General features: G+C 51.0%; 2 protein-coding genes across 2 annotated transcripts; both read left to right on the top strand.

Annotated features, from left to right (window-relative positions):
• Positions 1-2,666: 2,666 nt before the first annotated feature.
• LOC134413772 (keratin, type II cytoskeletal 1-like) lies at positions 2,667-8,686 on the top strand (the record flags this gene model as incomplete). The annotated part of the gene is made up of 9 exons (XM_063147806.1): positions 2,667-3,300; positions 4,559-4,776; positions 5,518-5,578; positions 6,184-6,279; positions 6,575-6,739; positions 6,823-6,948; positions 7,353-7,573; positions 7,767-7,795; positions 8,370-8,686. Coding segments are annotated over exons 1-9 (1,770 nt in total), but the record flags the coding sequence as incomplete, so codon positions are not given.
• Positions 8,687-8,917: 231 nt separating this feature from the next.
• LOC134413817 (fibroin heavy chain-like) lies at positions 8,918-14,402 on the top strand. The gene is made up of 2 exons (XM_063147861.1): positions 8,918-8,934; positions 9,121-14,402. Exon 2 carries the CDS (start codon positions 9,128-9,130, stop codon positions 14,126-14,128), a length of 5,001 nt encoding a protein of 1,666 aa, XP_063003931.1. The 5' UTR covers positions 8,918-8,934; positions 9,121-9,127; the 3' UTR covers positions 14,129-14,402.
• Positions 14,403-20,674: the final 6,272 nt, after the last annotated feature.

The raw sequence follows: 20,674 nt of genomic DNA, 5'->3' as shown, positions 1-20,674 counted from the left end.
AAGGCCAGGTTGGACAGGGCTTGGAGCTCCCTGGGATGATGGAAGGTGTCCCTGTCCATGGCAGAACTGGATGAGCTTTAAGGTCCCTCCCAACCCAGACCTTTCCATGACCTTATTTTGAGCTGATTTAGATGATCCTGTGGGAATGTTGAGGCGTTTCCTTGAGCATCAGCCTGAGAACTGGGATTTACTGGTCCATTTTAGGGTTTGAGTTGAAGGTGGACAGAAGTGGATGAGGGTGATGGAGTTTGGCAGGTTGTGCTCAAGAATCTCCAGTTTGGGTCTGTCTTTAAATTTCTGGATGTTTCCGACATGCCCATCTTGGTGCTCTTCTGGTTCCCTCATCGTCCACAAAAAGTCACACCCGTGTCACCATCTCAGAGGTTTTTCCAGGTGGGAGGAACTTCCCTACCTTCCCCACCTGCCCCAGATACTGCTTTGGATGGGCAGGACAACACAGGGGCCCTCAGCAGTCCCTGCTCCAACAGCTGCACAAGGTGCCCAGGCAGGCAATTTTAATGGATCAAGTTTTGGGATGCAATTTAAACTTATACTTAAAATCCCAAGACAAAGAGCCAGGTTGACCCTGTGGTTGTACCACCCTGGTCCCAGGAAAATCCATCTCCCTGGGATGGATGATGGATGAACCTGTGATCTCTTTGTCCCAGCTGTGTCAGAAAGAGGAGGGAATGACAGGAAGCTCCCCTTTCATCCACAGGATGCGTGGACACCTCTTGGGATGCATCCCTGTTTCTGGAGCCAGCTTGACAGGTCCAGGTGTGGTTGGGATGTGCTGCCAAGGCTGATCCGGTGTCAGCTGCGATCACAACAGCTGCCCACACTCTGGGTTACGGCACGTGGGGTGGGATGGCTGCTCTCTTTGCTCGGGCCCTGGGCTCCAGCTGCCACAGAAAGCTCAGAATTCACACCTGGTTCACCTCAGCTGCTGCACAGGGCAGGATTTTGGGATGGGCAGTCTCTCACAGGCGTTCCACTCTCTGGGGTCACAACGCTTCCTTCCATGATCCATGGGGATTACCTGGAGTGCTGCCAGTCAGCTCTGGAATGAGGCACTTACAGAGTGGGAAGAGGAGGGGTGGAGAGGGGAATCGCACTGGAGCCAGCACCAGCCCTTCTGAATCACAGCATCATTTAGGTTGGGATCATCAGGTCCAATGATTTCCTTGGCACTGCCAAGGCCACCACGGACTGTGTCCCCAAGTGCCACATCCGCACATTTCTTGGACACTTCCAGGGATGAGGACTCCACCCCTGTCCTGGGTAGCTGTGCTGGGGCTGGACAGCCTTTTCCAGGAAGGAATTGCCCCCAATTTCCAACCTAAACCTGGCACCATTTGAGGCCATTTCCTCTCATTCTGTCCCTCATAACCCGGGAGAAGAGTCAGACCCACCTGGCTCCAACCTTTCCAGTCTCCTTCAGGCATTCCCTCCCCTCTCCCCTGCTTTTAAAATACTGCTAATTGCACCATTTTTTAATGTTCATCGTTATTAATTCCTGCAGGAGACGGAATTCTCAACCCAAGTCAGATTTTTTATACAAGTTTATAACAAGGGGGAAATCAGCTGGAAATATGGTTGAATTTCTTCAGGAAATGTTGATAATGAGTAAAATTTAATTACAAAATTAGCACAGAAGGAAGATCTGAGATACCAGTTTGGTTTTTCCTGGTGTAAGGTGAGGTAGGGGATTTTGGTAGGGAAAAGTGGATTTCTCAGCTGTTTTCCTGGAAAACACTGTGTTTCTGGGTGAGAAAAGTCTCTGAGCATCCAAAGTTTTGTCCACCTTGAGATATTCCAGCTGTTTTAATAACCTCCAGCTACAACCCCCTAATTTAGGGAGTTTATGAGGCACTTTCCAAATGGAGCCAGGATTGCACAGCCCTGACCACAGAACCTCTATGTGTAGTGGATTCTCAGCCTGGTTTCATCCACTTCCTTTGGGAGGAAGAGAATCCTGCCAGGTGAAGTCCAGCTCCTCCTTAAGTCATGTAAGGGTCAGAGAGGAGGTTCTTCCCGTGGGGATGTGGTTCCAGAGGTAGTTTTGTAGGAACCACATCTTGTTGACTTTTCAAGAAATGAACCCAGGCTGGAGCCTCCAAGTGGTGCTGCCAGCAGTGGGGTTTGGCTCCCAAATGCTTTTCCATATGTCCATAGCCACTGAGTGCTGGAGAGGTGGAGTCTGGCACAGAGATGGGGAGAGGGATGGATCCTCCCGGTGAGAAGCAAAAGTTGCTCCTGGGATATTCTGAGAAAGACAGAAGGACAGGAATGGGAAACAAAGGGTGCAGCAGGTGCTCCTGGTGATGCAGTGAAGGGTCAGACGCCCCCAAGGACAATGAAGGTCTTGTGCCCCTCGAAATACCAAAAGAGGTGGGGAAATATGGGAGAGAATGAGCTGTGGGGATGAGCAGGGGTAACTGTAATTACGGATGGAGGTTAACGAGATAAGGAGATCTGTCAGCAAAGCTCATGAGTCAGGCAGGATTTGGGGAATTTCACAACTGCCCCACTGGTGCTGGTGTTTATCTGACCTTTCTGGGCAGCCATTAATTGCTGCCTGATGAACCAAACCTAATAACAACATTAGAGACCTGCTAATTACTACGGAATGGAGATGAGCTCCTCCAGAACGTATAAAGGAGAACTTCCATACTCCTCTGGAGTAGCTGAGGATCCTTCATTCTCATTTCTCCTCCTGTTTTACCACCTTCTACATCAGCTCTCCCACCTGGAAGTGCTGCCATGAGACGATATTTCTCTGGATATGGGGACAGGAGTTTCAGTTCTTCTTCTGCTCACTGTGGGACCTTGGGTGGTGGAGATGGGAGATTCGGAGGGTTTGGGCATGGGTATGGCAGCAGGAGCCTCCACAACCTTGGAGGGTTCAGGAATGTCTATACTCATGGAGGCTACGGAGGAGAAGGAGTAAGATATGGGAGATGCCTTGGGTTTGGTGGCTGGAGACAGCCTGAGAGGGGCTTTGGCGGAAGAGGATATTTTGTGGGAGGTTTTCAAAGTGGTGGAACAGGGCTTGGTGGCACCTACAGAGGAGGTTCAGGCAGGGAGGTACTCGGAGGAGGCCTTGGCATAGGGGTACAAGGGGCTGGGCAGGGACTGGGGCAGGCTGGAGTTCTCCGAGGCATTGAGGAGGTCCATGTGGACACCAACTTGCTGAGGCCAATACGGCTCCAGGTGGACCCCGAGTTCCAGCGAGTGTGCTCGGATGAGAGGGAGCAGATCAAAGCTCTCAACAACAAATTTGCTTCATTCATCGAGAAGGTGAGTCCTGGTCTCTGTGCTGTTATCTGGAAAGGGGGAAGTATAAAGTAGGAGTGAGTCATGGGGACACCTTCCTGTTCCATCTTCTTCCCCCAAAAAATCCCAGCACTGGCTGAATTCCCAATGCTGCTGTGAAGCTCACAATGGGTCCCTGCTCTGTGAATCACTTTTTGCCTTGGGCTAAAGATCTTGGAGTTGTCTTTTGTGGCAGGACAGTAAACTGCTGAGATGTCACCGGCACATAGACTCACTCCTCTTTTGAGGAAAGGCGTTTCTGGGAATATATATTCCTGTATTCCGGTGCCTGGAGGTTGTTGATGCCAGCAGAAAAAAAATGGGTGAGGGACTTGGACATCTTGATGAGTTATAATTTTTTTTCTCAAGCAAAGCCAAACCTTGCAAGAACAGGCAGTTTTAGTGCCTTTCTTGCAGGGGCTTGTACTTACCAGAAATTGCAAGTGAATTCAATTTCTCTGAATTATTAAACAAATCACTTCTTGGTTTGGAAGCCCTGCCCTCTACTAGGTGGTCCATCTTCAGCTTTTTCATTACTTTCCATCTCTCCAGTTTTGTCTTCTCTTCTGCATCTACTCAAACCCACCACAAAAGCTCTTCCATCCTGGTGGTATCTGGGAGGTGTCTCTCTTTCTGCTTCTCTCTTTTACATGTGGAGACTTCAGGTTTCCTATTTCACTGGACAGGACGTGTTGGTTACACTGAGGAGGTTTAAGATTCCATAGTCCTGAAAAATTAGCATGTCTGTGACTCTTCTTTCCCTCCTAAACTTTTGGGTGTCCAGGTTATCACCTGGTCAATATTATAGAAACTGTGGAGTGATTTGTGTTGAGATAGACCTTAAAGCTCATCCAATTCCTGCAATGAGCAGGAACACATTCTAGTAGACCCCTCTGTTCCATGCCCCATCCAACCTGGCCTTGGACACTTCCAGGAATGGAGCATCCTCTGGGAAATCCATTCCAGGGCCTCACCACCCTCTCTGGGAGGAATTTCTTCCCAACATTGCATCTATCCCTGCCCTCTGGCAGTGGGAAGCCGTTCCCCTTTGTCTTTTCTCCCCAGGCTCTTGTCCCCAGTCCCTCTCCAGCTCTCCTGGAGCCCCTTTAGGCACTGGAAGGGGCTCCAGGGTCTCTCTCCCTTCTCCTCTCGAGGTGAGCACCCCCAGCTCTCCCAGCCTGTCTCCATGGCAGAGATGCCCTCTGGAGACATGCAGCCCCTCTGGATCTGCTTCACCTCTCAGGTTCAGTGTCTGGAGCGGCAGAATCAAGCACTCTTGGCCAAGTGGGAACTTCTGCAGCAGCAAAGCTCTGGCCCTGAGGAGAGCAGGAACATCAACAGCTTCTTCCAGGCCTACATCTCCAACCTGCAGCGGCAGCTCGAGACGCTCCAGAGCCAGAAGGAGCAGCTGGATCCTGAGGCCTACAACATGCTCCAGCTTGTTGAGGATTATAAAAACAGGTGAATAGTCACGAATCTGGGAAAACAGGTGCTAGGATTTTCCTAGGTGATGCTCATTGTGCCCTTGGATGGCAAAGCTCAGCTTTGCGTCTGCAGGATTTTGGAGTTTCTTAGCCCTGCTCTTCTTCAGGTGCATTATGGGGCTTGACTTTGATGCTGGAAGAGTTTGCTAAGGGTTGAACTCCCAAAAATGAGAGGAAAACCAAAGTTTGTGATGATCTCTCCCATCCTTTTTCCTTCCCAGACTCTTCCTTTTCTTTCTCCCCTCTAGCAGTGAGTGACCCAAGATTCCACTCGTGGGGCTCTGGTGGGAAGGGACAGAGCTGAGCTTGGAGTCAAGTTGGGAAGAGTTGTCACCTTTTCTGGCTTAGATAATTTATGTCCACCCACAGCTCTGAAAAATGGAAAGTTTAGTTCAGAATTACTAAATTTAGAAGTGATCTGTACTGACCCCATTTTTTGGGCTGTTTTAGTGCCTCTTTTTGCAGAGGAGAAAATTTCTGGCACTTGACAGAAATTGCAATTAAAGTAAAATGAAAACTCAACACATTCAGTGTTTGGTTGATTCTGTTGTTTACTGGTTCACCTGACTTAACAATTAATATCAATAATTAAAGGTAATGGATAGATTAATTAAATACATTCATTAATAATAGATAATAGATAATAGATAATAGATAATAGATAATAGATAATAGATAATAGATAATAGATAATAATCTACTTCCTTCTGTCCCCCAGATTCGAGGATGAGATCAACAAACGCACATCCAAGGAGGAGGAGTTTGTGGAGCTTAAAAAGGTGAATTAACCTGAGATCCTGAGCAAATCAAAGCCATGGAAATAAAAGCATATTTGGATGGTTGCCAAGGTTCTCAAAAGCTGAAGTTTTTATTGAGCTTTGTCTAATTTTAACCAAAGTAAATGAAAACCAGAACAAGACTGAGGATGGATTATTTCCTCTGTAGAATGAATCAGTCCTTTGTAGGACAAATATCTAAAAAGTGCTGTTTTTTCCCTATTCACTCAATCCCAATCCAGGTGGAATATTGTCGTTAATTTAAATAATATCTGTAGATGGCTTAGAAAAATAAAACTATCTGTGAAGAGAAAATTTAGGCAACCTTTTACTAGAAGTATGAATAAAAATTGTGTTTTCCCATTTCTCATGTTCCCCAGGAACGGATTTATTGCTGCAGCTGTAGTACTCATTTCCCAGCCAATTTTTTAATCTTAAATGCTTTCCCTTTGTTCCTCTTGCTTTTCAAATGAAATCTGAGATCTCTAGGCCACTATTTGATCCTAGGAATGAAGGTTTTATGGAAATATCCCAAGAATTGTGCTTCAGTGGAGCATTTGGGTCAACAACATACAAATATATTACAATATTTTTGGGGTTTTTTACAGGAACTGGATAGTGCCTACATGGGAAAAATGGAGTTTGACATCCGAGCGGATATCCTGAGGCAGGAGCTGGAGTTCCTCCGGTGTTTATATGAAGCTGTGAGTGATTCAAATCTTACCCTCAGGTCTTGAAGGACACACCCTCTGGAGATTCCCAGAAATTTTGCTTGGGTGGGATTTTTTGGCTTGGAGAATTAATTGTCCTTGACCTTTTGTGTGTCCCAAAGGCTAGAAGACCTTGCAAATTACAAGTGGTGGGGGTACAGTGGTACCTGGGGGCTGCAGGTGGAGAAATTCCAGTGGGAAATTGGCCACAAGGTCTCATTTTTTCCCTCATAAAGACCTGGACTGACCACAAGGACTGGTAAAATCCCTAATCTGGTTTTCCCTGCAGGAGCTGTCCCAGCTGCAAACGGTTGCTGGGAACGTTGATGTTGTTCTGTCCATGGACAACCACAGGGACTTGAACATGGATGGGATCATCGAGGAGGTCAGGCGGGAATACGAGGGGATAGCCCACAGGAGCACGGCTGAAGTGGATGCCATGTACCGGGGCAGGGTGAGTGCACACCAGGGGAACAGGAACACAAATCTCCTCATTGGAAAAGAAGCCAAAAATGTCTTGTGTCCTCTCCCCATCAGTACCAGGACCTGCAGAACATGTGGGTGAGTCAACAAGAGCAGCTGAGGAACAGTCACCAGGAAATCCAGGAACTTGCCAGGCGCATCCAAAGACTCCAACCAGAGATTGAAATCGCAAGGAAAAGGGTAAAGCTGATACTTTCCAGCAGGACTAAATGGCTTAAGCCCCTTTTCCATGGGATCTCAGTGCAGTATGTAGCAGCCAGTTGTTTGGAGGCAAACTTAGGGATGGAGTCTTCTCTTCCAATTGAAGCAGATTTAGATTTTTGGGACCTATATGGGGTTTAATTGTGTTTATTTACCCAGTCCAATGTATTTTTGCTGTTCTGTCACTGAGAAAAGCCTTTTGATTTCCAAGGAATGCCAGGAGGGTGTGAAAATTGTGGGATTTGGGGGTTTTCCTGTGCTGGGATAGGAGTTGGACTTGATGATTCCTGTGGTTCCCTCCTGACAATGGATATTCCATGATTCTATTATAAAATCCTCCCCACAGATGGGACATGGTCATGTTCCCTTTGTTCCTTCTGCAGAATTCCAGCCTCCAGGACTCCATTAAAGATGCTGAGCACCGTGGGAGCTCGGCCGTCAGGGATGGCCAGGAAAAGCTAGAGGAGCTGGAAAATGCCCTCCAACAGGCCAAGGATGACCTTTCTCAGCTTGTCCGTGATTACCAGGAGCTCCTGAATGTGAAGCTGGGCCTGGACATTGAGATCGCCATGTATCGCTCACTCCTTGAGGAGGAGGAGAACAGGTGGGGGCAAAATCCAACCTGGGTGAAACACCCAGACAAAGGAGCATGTCCATGATGGATCTGTCACTGGGATCTCTGGGATGCACTGGGCCTGGGAGGAATTGCCTTTCTGCAGATCACTGATAAAGCCTAACCTGAATTTTAATTCTGATTTTATTGGCTGCCTTACCTCAATGTCGCTTTTCCTCCACAGGATCCAGGAAGGATCACCGGCCACGATATGTGAGTATCCAAAGGATTTTCTCGGGGCTTTTCATAGGAAACTGTTCCTACTTTGTGGTCTTGACACCATTGGAACAAACTATCCCGGTTCCCATCTTAATTCAGGAAAGGATTCAAAGGGGAGTTGGTGAACACACATTAATGTAACAAGTGGCTTTAGAATTATTGGCTAATTCCTAATAAATTTGGAGAAAATGTGAATCACTGCATTTAACCTGTAGGTCTGTTTGATGCAGGGCAGAAGGGAAGGAAATAAAAACTAGTACTAAAATTTGTGGGAAAATTGAGAAAGCTGAAGGAGAGAGAAACACAGTCTTGGCCTTTGTTAAGACTAGGCTGCACTGAGTGTTCATGGGTGAAATAAGACATAAATGATGTTTAAAAAAAAGCTAAAAATCCCAGAAAAATGAGAAAATATTCCATAGGTTGATGTCTACTAAGGGAGATTCTTGTTGGCCCCTTCAAAGACAAGTCCATGACCACCTGGGTAGGAAGGATGATGCTTAAATCAGCCCCGCTCAGAATTTTTTGGGGTAAAAAGAATAAATTGAATGTAATTTTCCATTTCTTGCAGGTGTCATTGACCACAATGCCAGAGCTTCTGGAGTCTTTGGAGGCATAAAAAGTGGGAAGGGGATAATGAGTTCTGGTGGTAGCAGTGGGAGCAGAACGAAAGGGCCAGTCACTGGAGGAGGAAAAGGTGGAAGCTCTGGAGGAGGTGGATCCAGCTTAGGTGGAGGTGGTTCCATCTCTGGTGGTGGAAAAGGCTCAGGATCTGGAGGAGGGAGAAGCTCAGGCAGTGGAGGCTCCATGTCCAAGGGAGGCTCCAGCTCCGGAGGGTGGGGATCCAGCTCTGGTGGTGGTGGGTCCATGTCCAAGGGTGGCAGCAGCTCCGGAGGGTGGGGATCCAGCTCTGGTGGTGGTGGTTCCATGTCAGGAGGAGGAAAAGGCTCAGGATCTGGAGGAGGAAGTTCTGGCAGTGGAGGCTCCATCTGTGGAGGTGGAGGAAGTTCTGGCAGTGGAGGCTCCATGTCCAAGGGAGGCAGCAGCTCTGGAGGGTGGGGGTCCAGCTCTGGTGGTGGTGGCTCCATGTCCAAGGGTGGCAGCAGCTCCGGAGGGTGGGGGTCCAGCTCTGGTGGGGGTGGTGGTTCCATGTCCGGAGGAGGAAAAGGCTCAGGATGTGGAGGAGGAAGCTCAGGCAGTGGAGGTTCCATGTCCAAGGGAGGCAGCAGCTCTGGAGGGTGGGGATCCAGCTCTGGTGGTGGTGGCTCCATGTCCAAGGGTGGCAGCAGCTCTGGAGGGTGGGGATCCAGCTCTGGTGGGGGTGGTTCCATGTCCGGAGGAGGAAAAGGCTCAGGATCTGGAGGAGGAGGAAGTTCTGGCAGTGGAGGCTCCATCTGTGGAGGTGGAGGAAGCTCAGGCAGTGGAGGTTCCATGTCCAAGGGAGGGAGCAGCTCCGGAGGGTGGGGATCCAGCTCTGGTGGTGGTGGGTCCATGTCTGGAGGTGGAAAAGGCTCAGGATCTGGAGGAGGAGGAAGCTCAGGCAGTGGAGGCTCCATCTGTGGTGGAGGAGGAAGTTCAGGTGGTGGAGGTTCCATGTCCAAGGGTGGCAGTAGCTCTGGAGGGTGGGGATCCAGCTCTGGTGGTGGTGGTTCCATGTCTGGAGGTGGAAAAGGCTCAGGATCTGGAGGAGGAGGAAGTTCTGGCAGTGGAGGCTCCATCTGTGGAGGTGGAGGAAGCTCAGGCAGTGGAGGTTCCCTGTCCAAGGGAGGCAGCAGCTCCGGAGGGTGGGGATCCAGCTCTGGTGGTGGTGGTTCCATGTCTGGAGGTGGAAAAGGCTCAGGATCTGGAGGAGGAAGTTCAGGCAGTGGAGGTTCCATGTCCAAGGGAGGCAGCAGCTCCGGAGGGTGGGGATCCAGCTCTGGTGGTGGTGGTTCCATGTCTGGAGGTGGAAAAGGCTCAGGATCTGGAGGAGGAAGTTCAGGCAGTGGAGGCTCCATCTGTGGAGGTGGAGGAAGCTCAGGCAGTGGAGGCTCCATCTGTGGTGGAGGAGGAAGTTCAGGTGGTGGAGGTTCCATGTCCAAGGGAGGCAGCAGCTCCGGAGGGTGGGGATCCAGCTCTGGTGGTGGTGGTTCCATGTCCGGAGGAGGAAAAGGCTCAGGATCTGGAGGAGGAGGAAGTTCTGGCAGTTGTGGTTCCATGTCCGGAGGTGGGCAGAGCTCCGGTGGTCAGGGATCTGGCTCCAGTAGCAGCAGATGCAGCTCCCAAAGTGGAGGCATGAGCTCTGGAGGTGGTAGCAGTTCTGGCAGGAGAGGTTCCATGTCTGGAGGTGGCCAGAGCTCTGGTGGTCACATATCTGGCTCTGGCAGTGGCAGATGCAGCCCCCAAAGTGGGGGGATGAGCTCTGGAGGAGGGAGCAGCTCTGGTAGGGGAGGCTCCATGTCTGGAGGTGGAGGGCAAGGAAGCTCTAGCAGTGGAGGTTCCATGTCTGGAGGTGGCCAGACTGCTGGAGGATGGGGGTCCAGCTCTGGGAGGTGCAGCCCCCAAAGTGGGGGGATGAGCTCAGGAGGTGGGAGCAGCTGTGGCAGGAGAGGCTCCATGTCTGGAGGTGGAGGACAAGGAAGCTCTAGCAGTGGAGGCTCCATGTCTGGAGGTGGCCAGAGCTCTGGTGGTCACGGATCTGGCTCCAGTAGCAGCAGATGCAGCTCCCAAAGTGGGGGGATGAGCTCAGGGGGTGGGAGCAGCTGTGGCAGGAGAGGCTCCATGTCTGGAGGTGGCCAGAGCTCTGGTGGTCACGGATCTGGCTCTGGCAGTGGCAGATGCAGCCCCCACAGTGGGGGGATGAGCTCTGGAGGTGGGAGCAGCTGTGGCAGGAGAGGCTCCATGTCTGGAGGTGGAGGACAAGGAAGCTCTAGCAGTGGAGGTTCCATGTCTGGAGGTGGCCAGAGCTCTGGTGGTCACAGATCTGGGTCTGGCAGTGGCAGCTGCAGTGCCCACAGTGGAGGGATGAGCTCCGGAAGCTGGAGTGGCTCTGGCAGGAGAGGCTCCATGTCTGGAGGTGGGGAAGGAGGAGGAAGCTCAGGCTATGGTGGATCCAGCTATGGCAGTGGTGGCTGCATTGGTGGAGGAGAAGGGGGCTCAGGGTATGGAGGGAGCTCAGGCAGGAGAGGCTCCATCTCTGGAGGTGGTCACAGCTCTGGTGGATATGGATCAGGCTCTGGAAGCTGCAGCCCCCACAGTGGGGGAATGAGCTCCGGAACATGGAGTGGCTCTGGTAGGAGAGGCTCCATGTCTGGAGGTGGAGGAAGCTCGGGAGGGTTGGGATCGGGCTCTGGCAGCAGTGGGAACAGTTCAGGAGGAGGAATCAGCTCTGGGTATGGAGGAAGCTCAGGCAGCGGCGGATCAAGCTCAGGGTGCATTGGTGGAGGAGAAGGGGGCTCTGGGTATGGAGGAAGCTCAGGCAGGAGAGGCTCCATGTCTGGAGGTGGTCACAGCTCTGGTGGGTACGGATCAGGCTCTGGCAGCTGCAGCCCCCACAGTGGGGGAATGAGCTCTGGAGGCTGGAGCAGTTCTGGCAGGAGAGGCTCCATGTCTGGAGAAGGAGGAAGTTCAGGTCATGGAGGATCCAGTTATGGCAGTGGTGGGTCCATCTGTGGGGGAGAAGGAGGCTCAGGGTATGGAGGAGGAAGCTCTGGCAGGAGAGGCTCCATCTCTGGTGGTGGGGAAGGAGGAGGAAGCTCAGGCTATGGTGGATCCAGTTATGGCACTGGTGGCTGCATTGGTGGAGGAGAAGGAGGCTCAGGGTATGGAGGAAGCTCAGGCAGGAGAGGCTCCATCTCCGGAGGTGGTCACAGCTCTGGTGGGTACGGATCAGGCTCTGGCAGTGGCAGCTGCAGCCCCCACAGTGGGGGAATGACCTCTGGAACATGGAGTGGTTCTGGCAGGAGAGGCTCCATGTCTGGAGAAGGAGGAAGCTCCGGTCATGGAGGATCCAGTTATGGAAGTGGTGGGTGCATTGGTGGAGGAGAAGGAGGTTCAGGGTATGGAGGGAGCTCAGGGTATGGAGGAGGAAGCTCTGGCAGGAGAGGCTCCATGTCTGGTGGTGGGGAAGGAGGAAGCTCAGGCTATGGTGGATCCAGCTATGGCAGTGGTGGCTGCATTGGTGGAGGAGAAGGAGGCTCAGGGTATGGAGGAGTAGGAAGCTCAGGCAGGAGAGGCTCCATCTCCGGAGGTGGTCACAGCTCTGGAGGGTTGGGATTGGGTTCTGGCAGCGGTGGGAGCAGTTCGGGAGGAGGAATCAGCTCTGGGTATGGAGGAAGCTCAGGAAGCGGCGGATCAAGCTCAGGGTGCATTGGTGGAGGAGAAGGGGGCTCTGGGTATGGAGGAAGCTCAGGCAGGAGAGGCTCCATGTCTGGAGGTGGTCACAGCTCTGGTGGATATGGATCAGGCTCTGGCAGCTGCAGCCCCCACAGTGGAGGAATGAGCTCTGGAGGCTGGAGCAGCTCTGGCAGGAGAGGCTCCATGTCAGGAGAAGGAGGGAGCTCCGGTCATGGAGGATCCAGTTATGGAAGTGGTGGGTGCATTGGTGGAGGAGAAGGAGGTTCAGGGTATGGAGGGAGCTCAGGATATGGAGGTGGCTCTGGTAGGAGAGGCTCCATGTCTGGAGGTGGTCACAGCTCTGGTGGATATGGATCAGGCTCTGGCAGGGGCAGCTGCAGCCCCCACAGTGGGGGAATGAGCTCTGGAGGTTGGAGCAGTTCTGGTAGGAGAGGCTCCATGTCTGGAGGTGGAGGAAGTTCAGGTCATGGAGGATCCAGCTATGGTAGTGGTGGGTCCATCTGTGGGGGAGAAGGAGGCTCAGGATATGGAGGAGGAAGCTCAGGCAGGAGAGGCTCCATCTCCGGAGGTGGTCACAGCTCTGGTGGGTACGGATCAGGCTCTGGCAGTGACAGCTGCAGTCCCCACAGTGGGGGAATGAGCTCTGGAACATGGAGTGGCTCTGGCAGGAGAGGCTCCATATCTGGAGAAGGAGTAAGCTCCGGTCATGGAGGATCCAGTTATGGAAGTGGTGGGTGCATTGGTGGAGGAGAAGGAGGTTCAGGGTATGGAGGGAGCTCAGGATATGGAGGTGGATCTGGCAGGAGAGGCTCCATGTCTGGAGGTGGTCACAGCTCTGGTGGATATGGATCAGGCTCTGGCAGCTGCAGCCCCCACAGTGGGGGAATGAGCTCTGGAGGCTGGAGCAGTTCTGGCAGGAGAGGCTCCATATCTGGAGAAGGAGGAAGCTCCAGTCATGGAGGATCCAGTTATGGCAGTGGTGGGTGCATTGGTGGAGGAGAAGGAGGCTCAGGGTATGGAGGGAGCTCAGGATATGGAGGTGGCTCTGGCAGGAGAGGCTCCGTGTCTGGTGGTGGGGAAGGAGGAAGCTCAGGCTATGGTGGATCCAGCTATGGCAGTGGTGGCTGCATTGGTGGAGGAGAAGGGGGCTCAGGGTATGGAGGAGTAGGAAGCTCAGGCAGGAGAGGCTCCATGTCTGGAGGTGGTCACAGCTCTGGAGGGTTGGGATCGGGCTCTGGCAGCGGTGGGAGCAGTTCAGGAGGAGGAATCAGCTCTGGGCATGGAGGGAGCTCAGGCAGGAGAGGCTCCATCTCCGGAGGTGGTCACAGCTCTGGTGGATATGGATCAGGCTCTGGCAGCTGCAGCCCCCACAGTGGGGGAATGAGCTCCGGAAGCTGGAGTGGCTCTGGTAGGAGAGGCTCCATGTCTGGAGGTGGAGGAAGTTCAGGTCATGGAGGATCCAGCTATGGTAGTGGTGGGTGCATTGGTGGAGGAGAAGGAGGCTCAGGGTATGGAGGAGGTGGCTCTGGCAGGAGAGGCTCCATCTCTGGTGGTGGGGAAGGAGGAGGAAGCTCAGGCTATGGTGGATCCAGTTATGGTACTGGTGGCTGCATTGGTGGAGGAGAAGGAGGCTCAGGGTACGGAGGAGGGTCAGGATATGGAGGAGTCTCTGGGTATGGTGGAGGTTCAGGGTATGGAGGAGGAAGCTCAGGCAGGAGAGGATCAATCTCTGGAGGAGAAGGAGGAAGCTCCTCTGGAGTTTGGGGATCGAGCTCTGCTGGCACTTGCAGCCCTGGCAGTGGGGGGGAAGGAGGTTGGGTTTGTTCCAGAGGGGACAGTTGTTATGGAGGAGGGACCTGTGAATACGGGACACCCAGCTGCAGAGATGAGACTGAGGAATCCCAGCCAGGAGGAGAGTGGTCTTCTACAAGCCCAGCTTACTGGTCTGGCTATGGAAGCAGCTCAGGTTCTGCTGGAGATGCTGCCCACAAGTAAAACTTGGATTCAAAATCTCACCAGTGGAACAGGATGAAGTTGTTCCCCCTCATTGTCGGGGGCAATGGGACTTTCCTGCTGTCACCACTGGTCTGGACACGCTGTGCATCATCCTGAGCTCTCCCTGCACAACCATCCCTGGACCTTCTAGGGATCCCACTCCTCTGCTGGATGCTGATACTGTGATGGTGTCCCTTCCTTGGGCTTTCTCAGAGCTTTTAATCTCAGGCTGTGTGGAACTTTTATCTTTGGCAACTAAAAGCTTGAAACCCTGTCTGATGTGTTTGTTTTGGTCTTGGGTAGGGCAGGACTCTGATGTCTCTGATGAGACATTTGATAGAACTTTCTATATAAATGAATTAATGGAAATCTGATCCAACCACAGAAAAAAGCTTCTGGAAAAAGTTAAAAAGTGGAAGAAAGTGGCTGGAAAAGAATTACAAATGCAGTTTGTCTACTGTAAAAATAGGGTTTAGGGCCAAGTCCTTTATGTCTGGCCTGGCCGGTCAGGCAGGACTCATGGCTACACCTCAGATCCATCATTCCCTCCAGGAGTCACTCATTAAATAACTTGGGGGCAGATCCTCTGTATAGCGTTTTTTTTTTTTTTTTGTCACTGCAGCTGCAGATGAAGAAAGGAGCAGAAAGTCTGGGAATAACAAAGTCTCATCTCACTTTTGGTTCCATTTCCCTCTGGAGTCCCGGGTTAAGGTGAGATGGGGTGTACCTGAGGAAACATTTCTTGGCCAGTATCTGATTTTGGGGCTGTCCTGTGCAGGGTCTTGAGTTGGACTTGATGATTGTTGTGTACCACTTGCAACTCTGGATATGTGATCTTATTCAGTGGTGGTTTTTATAACAGGAAGCAAGATATTCCCTAAATTTCTCGCAGAACCTCCTTAAAGTCCAATCAAAAGTTCTAACAAAGCACAGAGCAGCTGATTTTATGTCAGAAGTTTGTTCAAGAAGTTCAATTTAATAATGTCACCCTTGTTTAGCAACACTCCACTAAGACTACTGGAGCATACCAATCCCATTGGGAATACTTCAAGTCCTTTCCCCAACTGGAGGGAAGGAAGATTCTCTCTTTTGGAGAGAATTCCAACTGTGAAGAGTCCTGGGAGGGGCAGGAGGGTGACGGGGAGAGACCCAAGTTTCTGGGAAATACACTGTGGAGACCCTTTTGCAAAGGGCTGTAGAGCCACAAAAACAACCACAGCATGCAATGGAATTATGGAACTATTTTGATAGGAAGTGATCTTTAATGGTCATTTTCCTTCATTGGGGGTGCCAAGAGAGCTGGAGAGGGACTTGGAAAGAAGTGATGGTACAAGGGGTGGGTCAGAGGACAGAAGAGGAAAAGGTTAGGCAGGACATTGGGAAGAAGTTCTTCCCTGTGAGGGTGGTGACGCCCTGGAATGGATTTCCCCAAGAATCCCCCATCCTTGGAAGTGTCCAGAGCCAGGTTGGATGGGGCTTGGAGCAGTCTGGGATAGTGGAAGATATCCTTGCCCATGGCAGGGAGTGGAACAGGATGAGCTTTAAGGTCACTCCCATCTCAATTGTCTTGATTTACAAGACAGGTGTCTTCTAGGGAAGCCAGGAAAGCCTCCCTTGGAATGGAGAATGTAAACCCCCTTGTCATGGTTTGACCCTGGCACAATGCCAGTGCCCCCATGAGAATACCCTCTCCCTGGTGTCTGCTGTGAGATGTGACCAGGAATAAGCAAAGCAGGCTCCTGCTTAGAAATAAAGAAAACTTGATTAACTAAACTACAAGAAAAGAAGAAAAAAACCACAAGGAAAATGAAAACCTTACAAAGGCATTTTCCTCCTCCCCCCACCACCAAATTTCCCAATGCAATACATTCCCTCAAATCACCAACTCTCAGTCTGGCACCACCCTTTAGAATACTCAATCTTCAGTTCATGAAGAGGAGAGGAGTCCTTCTTGCACCATAGGCTTCCCCTGGAAACACGTTGAAACCTCGTGTGCTTCTAGGTCACTCAGCACCGCCCGGAAAGTCCTTTGCCATTGTGACATCTTCCTTCCATGCCCAGTGCTCTCACCACTGTGCATGGACCAGAGCTGCTTTTAGGGTTGTGTTTTAAGGATGCCTTGTCTCACTCCATAAAAAGGCACAGTCTCTCCTTCGGGACATCTGTCCCGCCCATTTTTCACCCCCTGGGGCTGAGGGGTACCCACACTGAACCCTCCTGGTTCTGAGGCACTGCCTCCCCCTAAATGCAGTCTCTGTGTCACAGGAGAAAAAAAATGGTTCAGTCTATGGCCACACAAGAAAAGTCCAGCCAAAAGGCCACTCCGTCATCTCTCCCCCACTCAAGAGTCTTCTGCACTTCCCTCGGGCCTATCCCTTGCTATCTCATCTCTTATCTCTCTTCTTATTCAGCTCCAGGAGGATCAGCATTTGCAAGGTTTCAATAATGCAAGAAAAGGGTTAAAAATTTCAGTCTCTGCCTGCCCCAGAGCTCCGGCACTCCCACGCTGCTCTTGCCGGGCACCTTCTTGCCGCACTCCCCCCTTCTCCTCCTTGGCTGGCTGCTATCATATTCCGTCGCTGGCTCTCCCTCTCTCTCTCCTGGGGAGTGGGGGGGGGTGGCTGCCCGATGTCTCTTGGTGCTCTTCCACCCTTCCATCCTCAAGGGCCTCCTCACCCCCCCATCTCTGTCCAGCCCCAGGCCTACCACATGACTGCCCCCCCCCGCCCAGCAGCAGCAGCTGGACGGGGGAGGGAGATCCGACCTCTTTGCCTCGAAGTCCCAAGAGAAACTCCCAGGGCCGAAGCTCTGCTTTTAACCCCTGTGTGTTCTCAGAGGTGTGTCCAAACCCCACTGGCCACATCAGGTGCCAATATCAAAATCTGAGCACCCATTGGTTTGACTACAGCATCCCAGAATTCCCATTTTCTGGTCAAACCAGCACACCTCTTCCTCTGAATTATTATAATTTTGAAATTAGAGGGCTCTCAGGCAAAGATAAGAGAGAGGAATAACAATTCTTTAAAAATGCGGGTGTTAGAACCGTAGGTGCTGCTGCCTATCCCCTGTCCCCAGCAAGACTTTCCTGTGAAAAAGCAAGCTGAATGAACATTCAGGCAACACAGTCAAACCTCCATTCAAAACTCACTGCAGCTGGCTCAGCGATAGAGGCAAGAAAGGCTCTTTTGCAAGGTTTTATTCCAGCAGGGTAACACAGTCGTTGAAGGACAAACCTGGGGAAAGAGGATGAACCATGTGGAGCAGTCAGCTTATAAAAGGGAAGGGGTAGGGGGCAGAGCTAAGGGCTGGGCAGAGGGGACTGGCCTCCAGGGGAAGGGGGGTGGCCACCAGGGATGCCAGGCCAGTGACAGAGGAGGGAGAAACCAGAGGAAGTTGCCACACCAGCTCCATGGGGGAGTCTGTTTTTCCCTTTGGGAGGGCTATGGTAAGCAGTTAATGTTTCCAGGGCTGAGTGCTTGGGGATTGACCAAAAGGAGACAGTTCATGGGATGCTACAGTTCTTTACTGGTGTGTATAATAAAGCAAACAAACAACAACCACTCCGGCACCAACACCAAACAGAACCCGAACCCAGTCCCAGCCTTTGGGCTGTGGCACTGTCCTAGGGTGACCTTATGATGCTTGTATCCCCATTCCTGTGTTCTATTTATGCTGGATATCATGTTCTGTGCCTTCAACACTGGCTCTGAAGAGCGAATGGTTTGTTTTGGTTTTGCTCTCAGCCACTCCCCCACGGCTGGCAGGACACAGAGACAGGGCAGTACATGAGTGCTGCTTTTGCTTTTTGCTTTGCTTTTCGCTTTGCTTTTCGCTTTGCTCTTGCTTCTGCTTTGCTCCTGCTTTGCTCTTGCTTTTTGCTTCTGCTCATTAGTTAGCTTAGCTAAGCAGTCCAAATTCTTCCTGGACTGTTTTTCCTTTCCCTTTTTTGGACCTACTCAAACCTGCTCTGGACTGGGACCTGGGAAACACTGAGAGTTTGCACCTTGCGGCTGCTGCAGCTACCCCAGCACAGGAGGGACTGATAACAGAGCAACTACCCTCAAGAGAGACTTTCTGAATTTGTCATCTTTTTCAGAGCGGTGACAGAGTGGTGTCATCTGGTATTGTTAATTTTGAGTGTTGGGGGGTCTTTTACTTGTTAAATAAAAAGGTTCTTTCCACTTCTCTCCGGGGAATCTTTCCTGAACCGGTTGCGGGAGAGGCTGTGTAGGTTTGCTTGCTAGAGGGGCCCCTTTGAAGGTTTTCTCCCAAATGTGCCCTAAACCAGGACAGGCACTTTCCGTTTGGTGCAGTTCCCAGAACGGCCAGTAGGGGCGCTGCTGGCTCCCGGCGGGCAGGGCAGGTGCAGTGATCCCCGCGGGGCTGCAGGGGGCGCTGTGGGGCGGCGCGGGGAGCGCGCGGCAATGGCGGCTGGGCCCAGACGGGGAGGATGGAGGAGAGGCTTTGCTCCACAAACCCCGCGGCGGCCGAGCCCCGTGCCCCAACAGGACTCTCGGGAGCAGCAGGATGCAATGGCAGGGATGAGCAGAAATCCCAGGGCGGTGGACGAGATGTATCAAAACTCCATGATAATAGCTGGAACCTGCGGGATACCCTGGCAGGGCAGGGGCATGCAGGGCCTATTGTAAATGTAGGGCCACTGATGTTATGATTAGAAAAGCTGTCAATTTTTTAAGGGTTGCAGAGTTCACAAGTTAAACCAATTGCTGCCAAGTTGGAGTTCTAACTATTTGTTGTTAATAATTTCATGTTGTAATCCCCTTTTGTTAATAGTTTTCCTTTAATTACTGTTCTTGATGGTTAGAAATCCCCCTTTGTCGAGTATCACCCTGCTGCTTCCTGGAAGATGGCACCCGGGACTGTGAGGAGGAGGTGACATCGGAGTTGGCATGCAAATGAGGAAACCCCTCACCAAATCTAGCAGGAAAAACCCCTAAAAACAACAAGCCACCACGGAATTAAGAGATCGAAGTGGTGTCTAGACATGAAGAACAGAATCCAGTGTCTGCTAAGACCATTTTACCCCTCAACCTAACCTAAAAATATGTCGGCTAGAAAGAGGCTCTCGAATGTCAAACTGAAAAACCGGGAATCTCCTGGTGCTCTCGTGAGGACGGAAGCCCCAGCTCTGCCTGCAGACCAGCGGACACAGCTGCACTGTTCTTCCTCCTCCTCCATGCCATTCCTGGGAGCAGCGGTGGTGTGAGCGCAACCCATTGGTTCTCCCTGCCTGAGCTGATTTATCTTCTGCCCTGTTTATTTCAACTGACAAAGGAAGGAATGATGAGGAGGACTCCATCTTATCAGCAGGCTAATTTATTACTTTATTATACTATATTATATTAAAGAATACTATACTATACTAAAGAATACAGAAAAAATACTTACTGAATGCTAAAAAGATAATAATGAAAACTTGTGTCTCTTTTCAGAGTCTCGACACAGCTTGGCTCTGATTGGCCAATGAATCCAAACAACTCACACTGGCATCCAATCAAGCAATCACCTCGGGTAAACAATCTCCAAACACATTCCACATGAGCACAACACAGGAGAAGCAGATGAGTTAAGAATTGGTTTTCTTTCTCTTCTCTGAGGCCTCTCGCTGCCTTTCAGCTTCCCAGGAGAAAAACCCCTGGGCGAAGGAATCATGTTCAGAGAATGCGAATGCCACAGGGGCCCAGCAGCAGAAGAAAGGATCCCCGCTGGGTTATGGTGGCGGCAGTGAACTCCCTTCCCCAAGCTGCAGATCCAACCATGCTCCCACAAAGCCCAGCAGCGAGAGAGTGGCTGCCCCAACCCCATCTCTTTTTAACTGCCCCCATTCTCATGGTATCTCTGCTCCCTTCCCTCCAGACAAACTCCCAAAAACCAGAGGAGTTCCTTCTCCCTATCTCAAGAGCCCAGCCATCGGTGCTTCTTAGCAGCTTAGTGGGAAGAAATTCCACAGGTAGTAAGGAAAAACCCAACCCCCAACACCAATGCATTCCATGATTCCATGTGGAGCCACAAAGAGCTAAACCAAACTCGCAGCAAAGTCTGGAGGCACTTTGGAATGTGCATGAGGGAGCCCCAGATGTTGTAGTTCAAAACTCGGTCTCACCTGGCTCCCACCTGGCCTCACCTTCATGGCTCTCAAGAGCCTTCATGATCCAGGTGAAACCTCAGCATCTAAATGAAAGACACTCTGCATCATCACAATTCTGGTTTTAATCCAAGGGATTAGGCCTTAATTCAGGGAAAACTTCATATTTTAAGATAAAAAGTGGAGTAATTCTGCACAGTCTGGATGGTCACAGGGCTTTGGTTTTATGGATAAATTAATTATGCAGCCAGGATGTTTCTCATCTCTAATCAGAAGAAATAATATTTAATAAATAATGAAAATATTGGATTATTAATAAAAAGGATTGATGATACAAGTATATAATTAATTTAAAATACTCTTATTAATGCCACAATATTATATTGACAATGAAAATGAGTATTTAAAAAATTATTGATAATAAAGATGTATGATAATAA

This window comes from Melospiza melodia, unplaced genomic scaffold (assembly GCF_035770615.1).
Source record: "Melospiza melodia melodia isolate bMelMel2 unplaced genomic scaffold, bMelMel2.pri scaffold_51, whole genome shotgun sequence".
Taxonomy (NCBI): Eukaryota; Metazoa; Chordata; class Aves; order Passeriformes; family Passerellidae; genus Melospiza; species Melospiza melodia.
This window is presented reverse-complemented; position numbering and strand designations above follow the sequence as displayed.

Coding starts and splice junctions, on each gene's coding strand:
- LOC134413817 (XM_063147861.1), top strand. CDS start 9,128: ATGTCCGGAGGAGGAAAAGGCTCAGGATCTGGAGGAGGAGGAAGTTCT.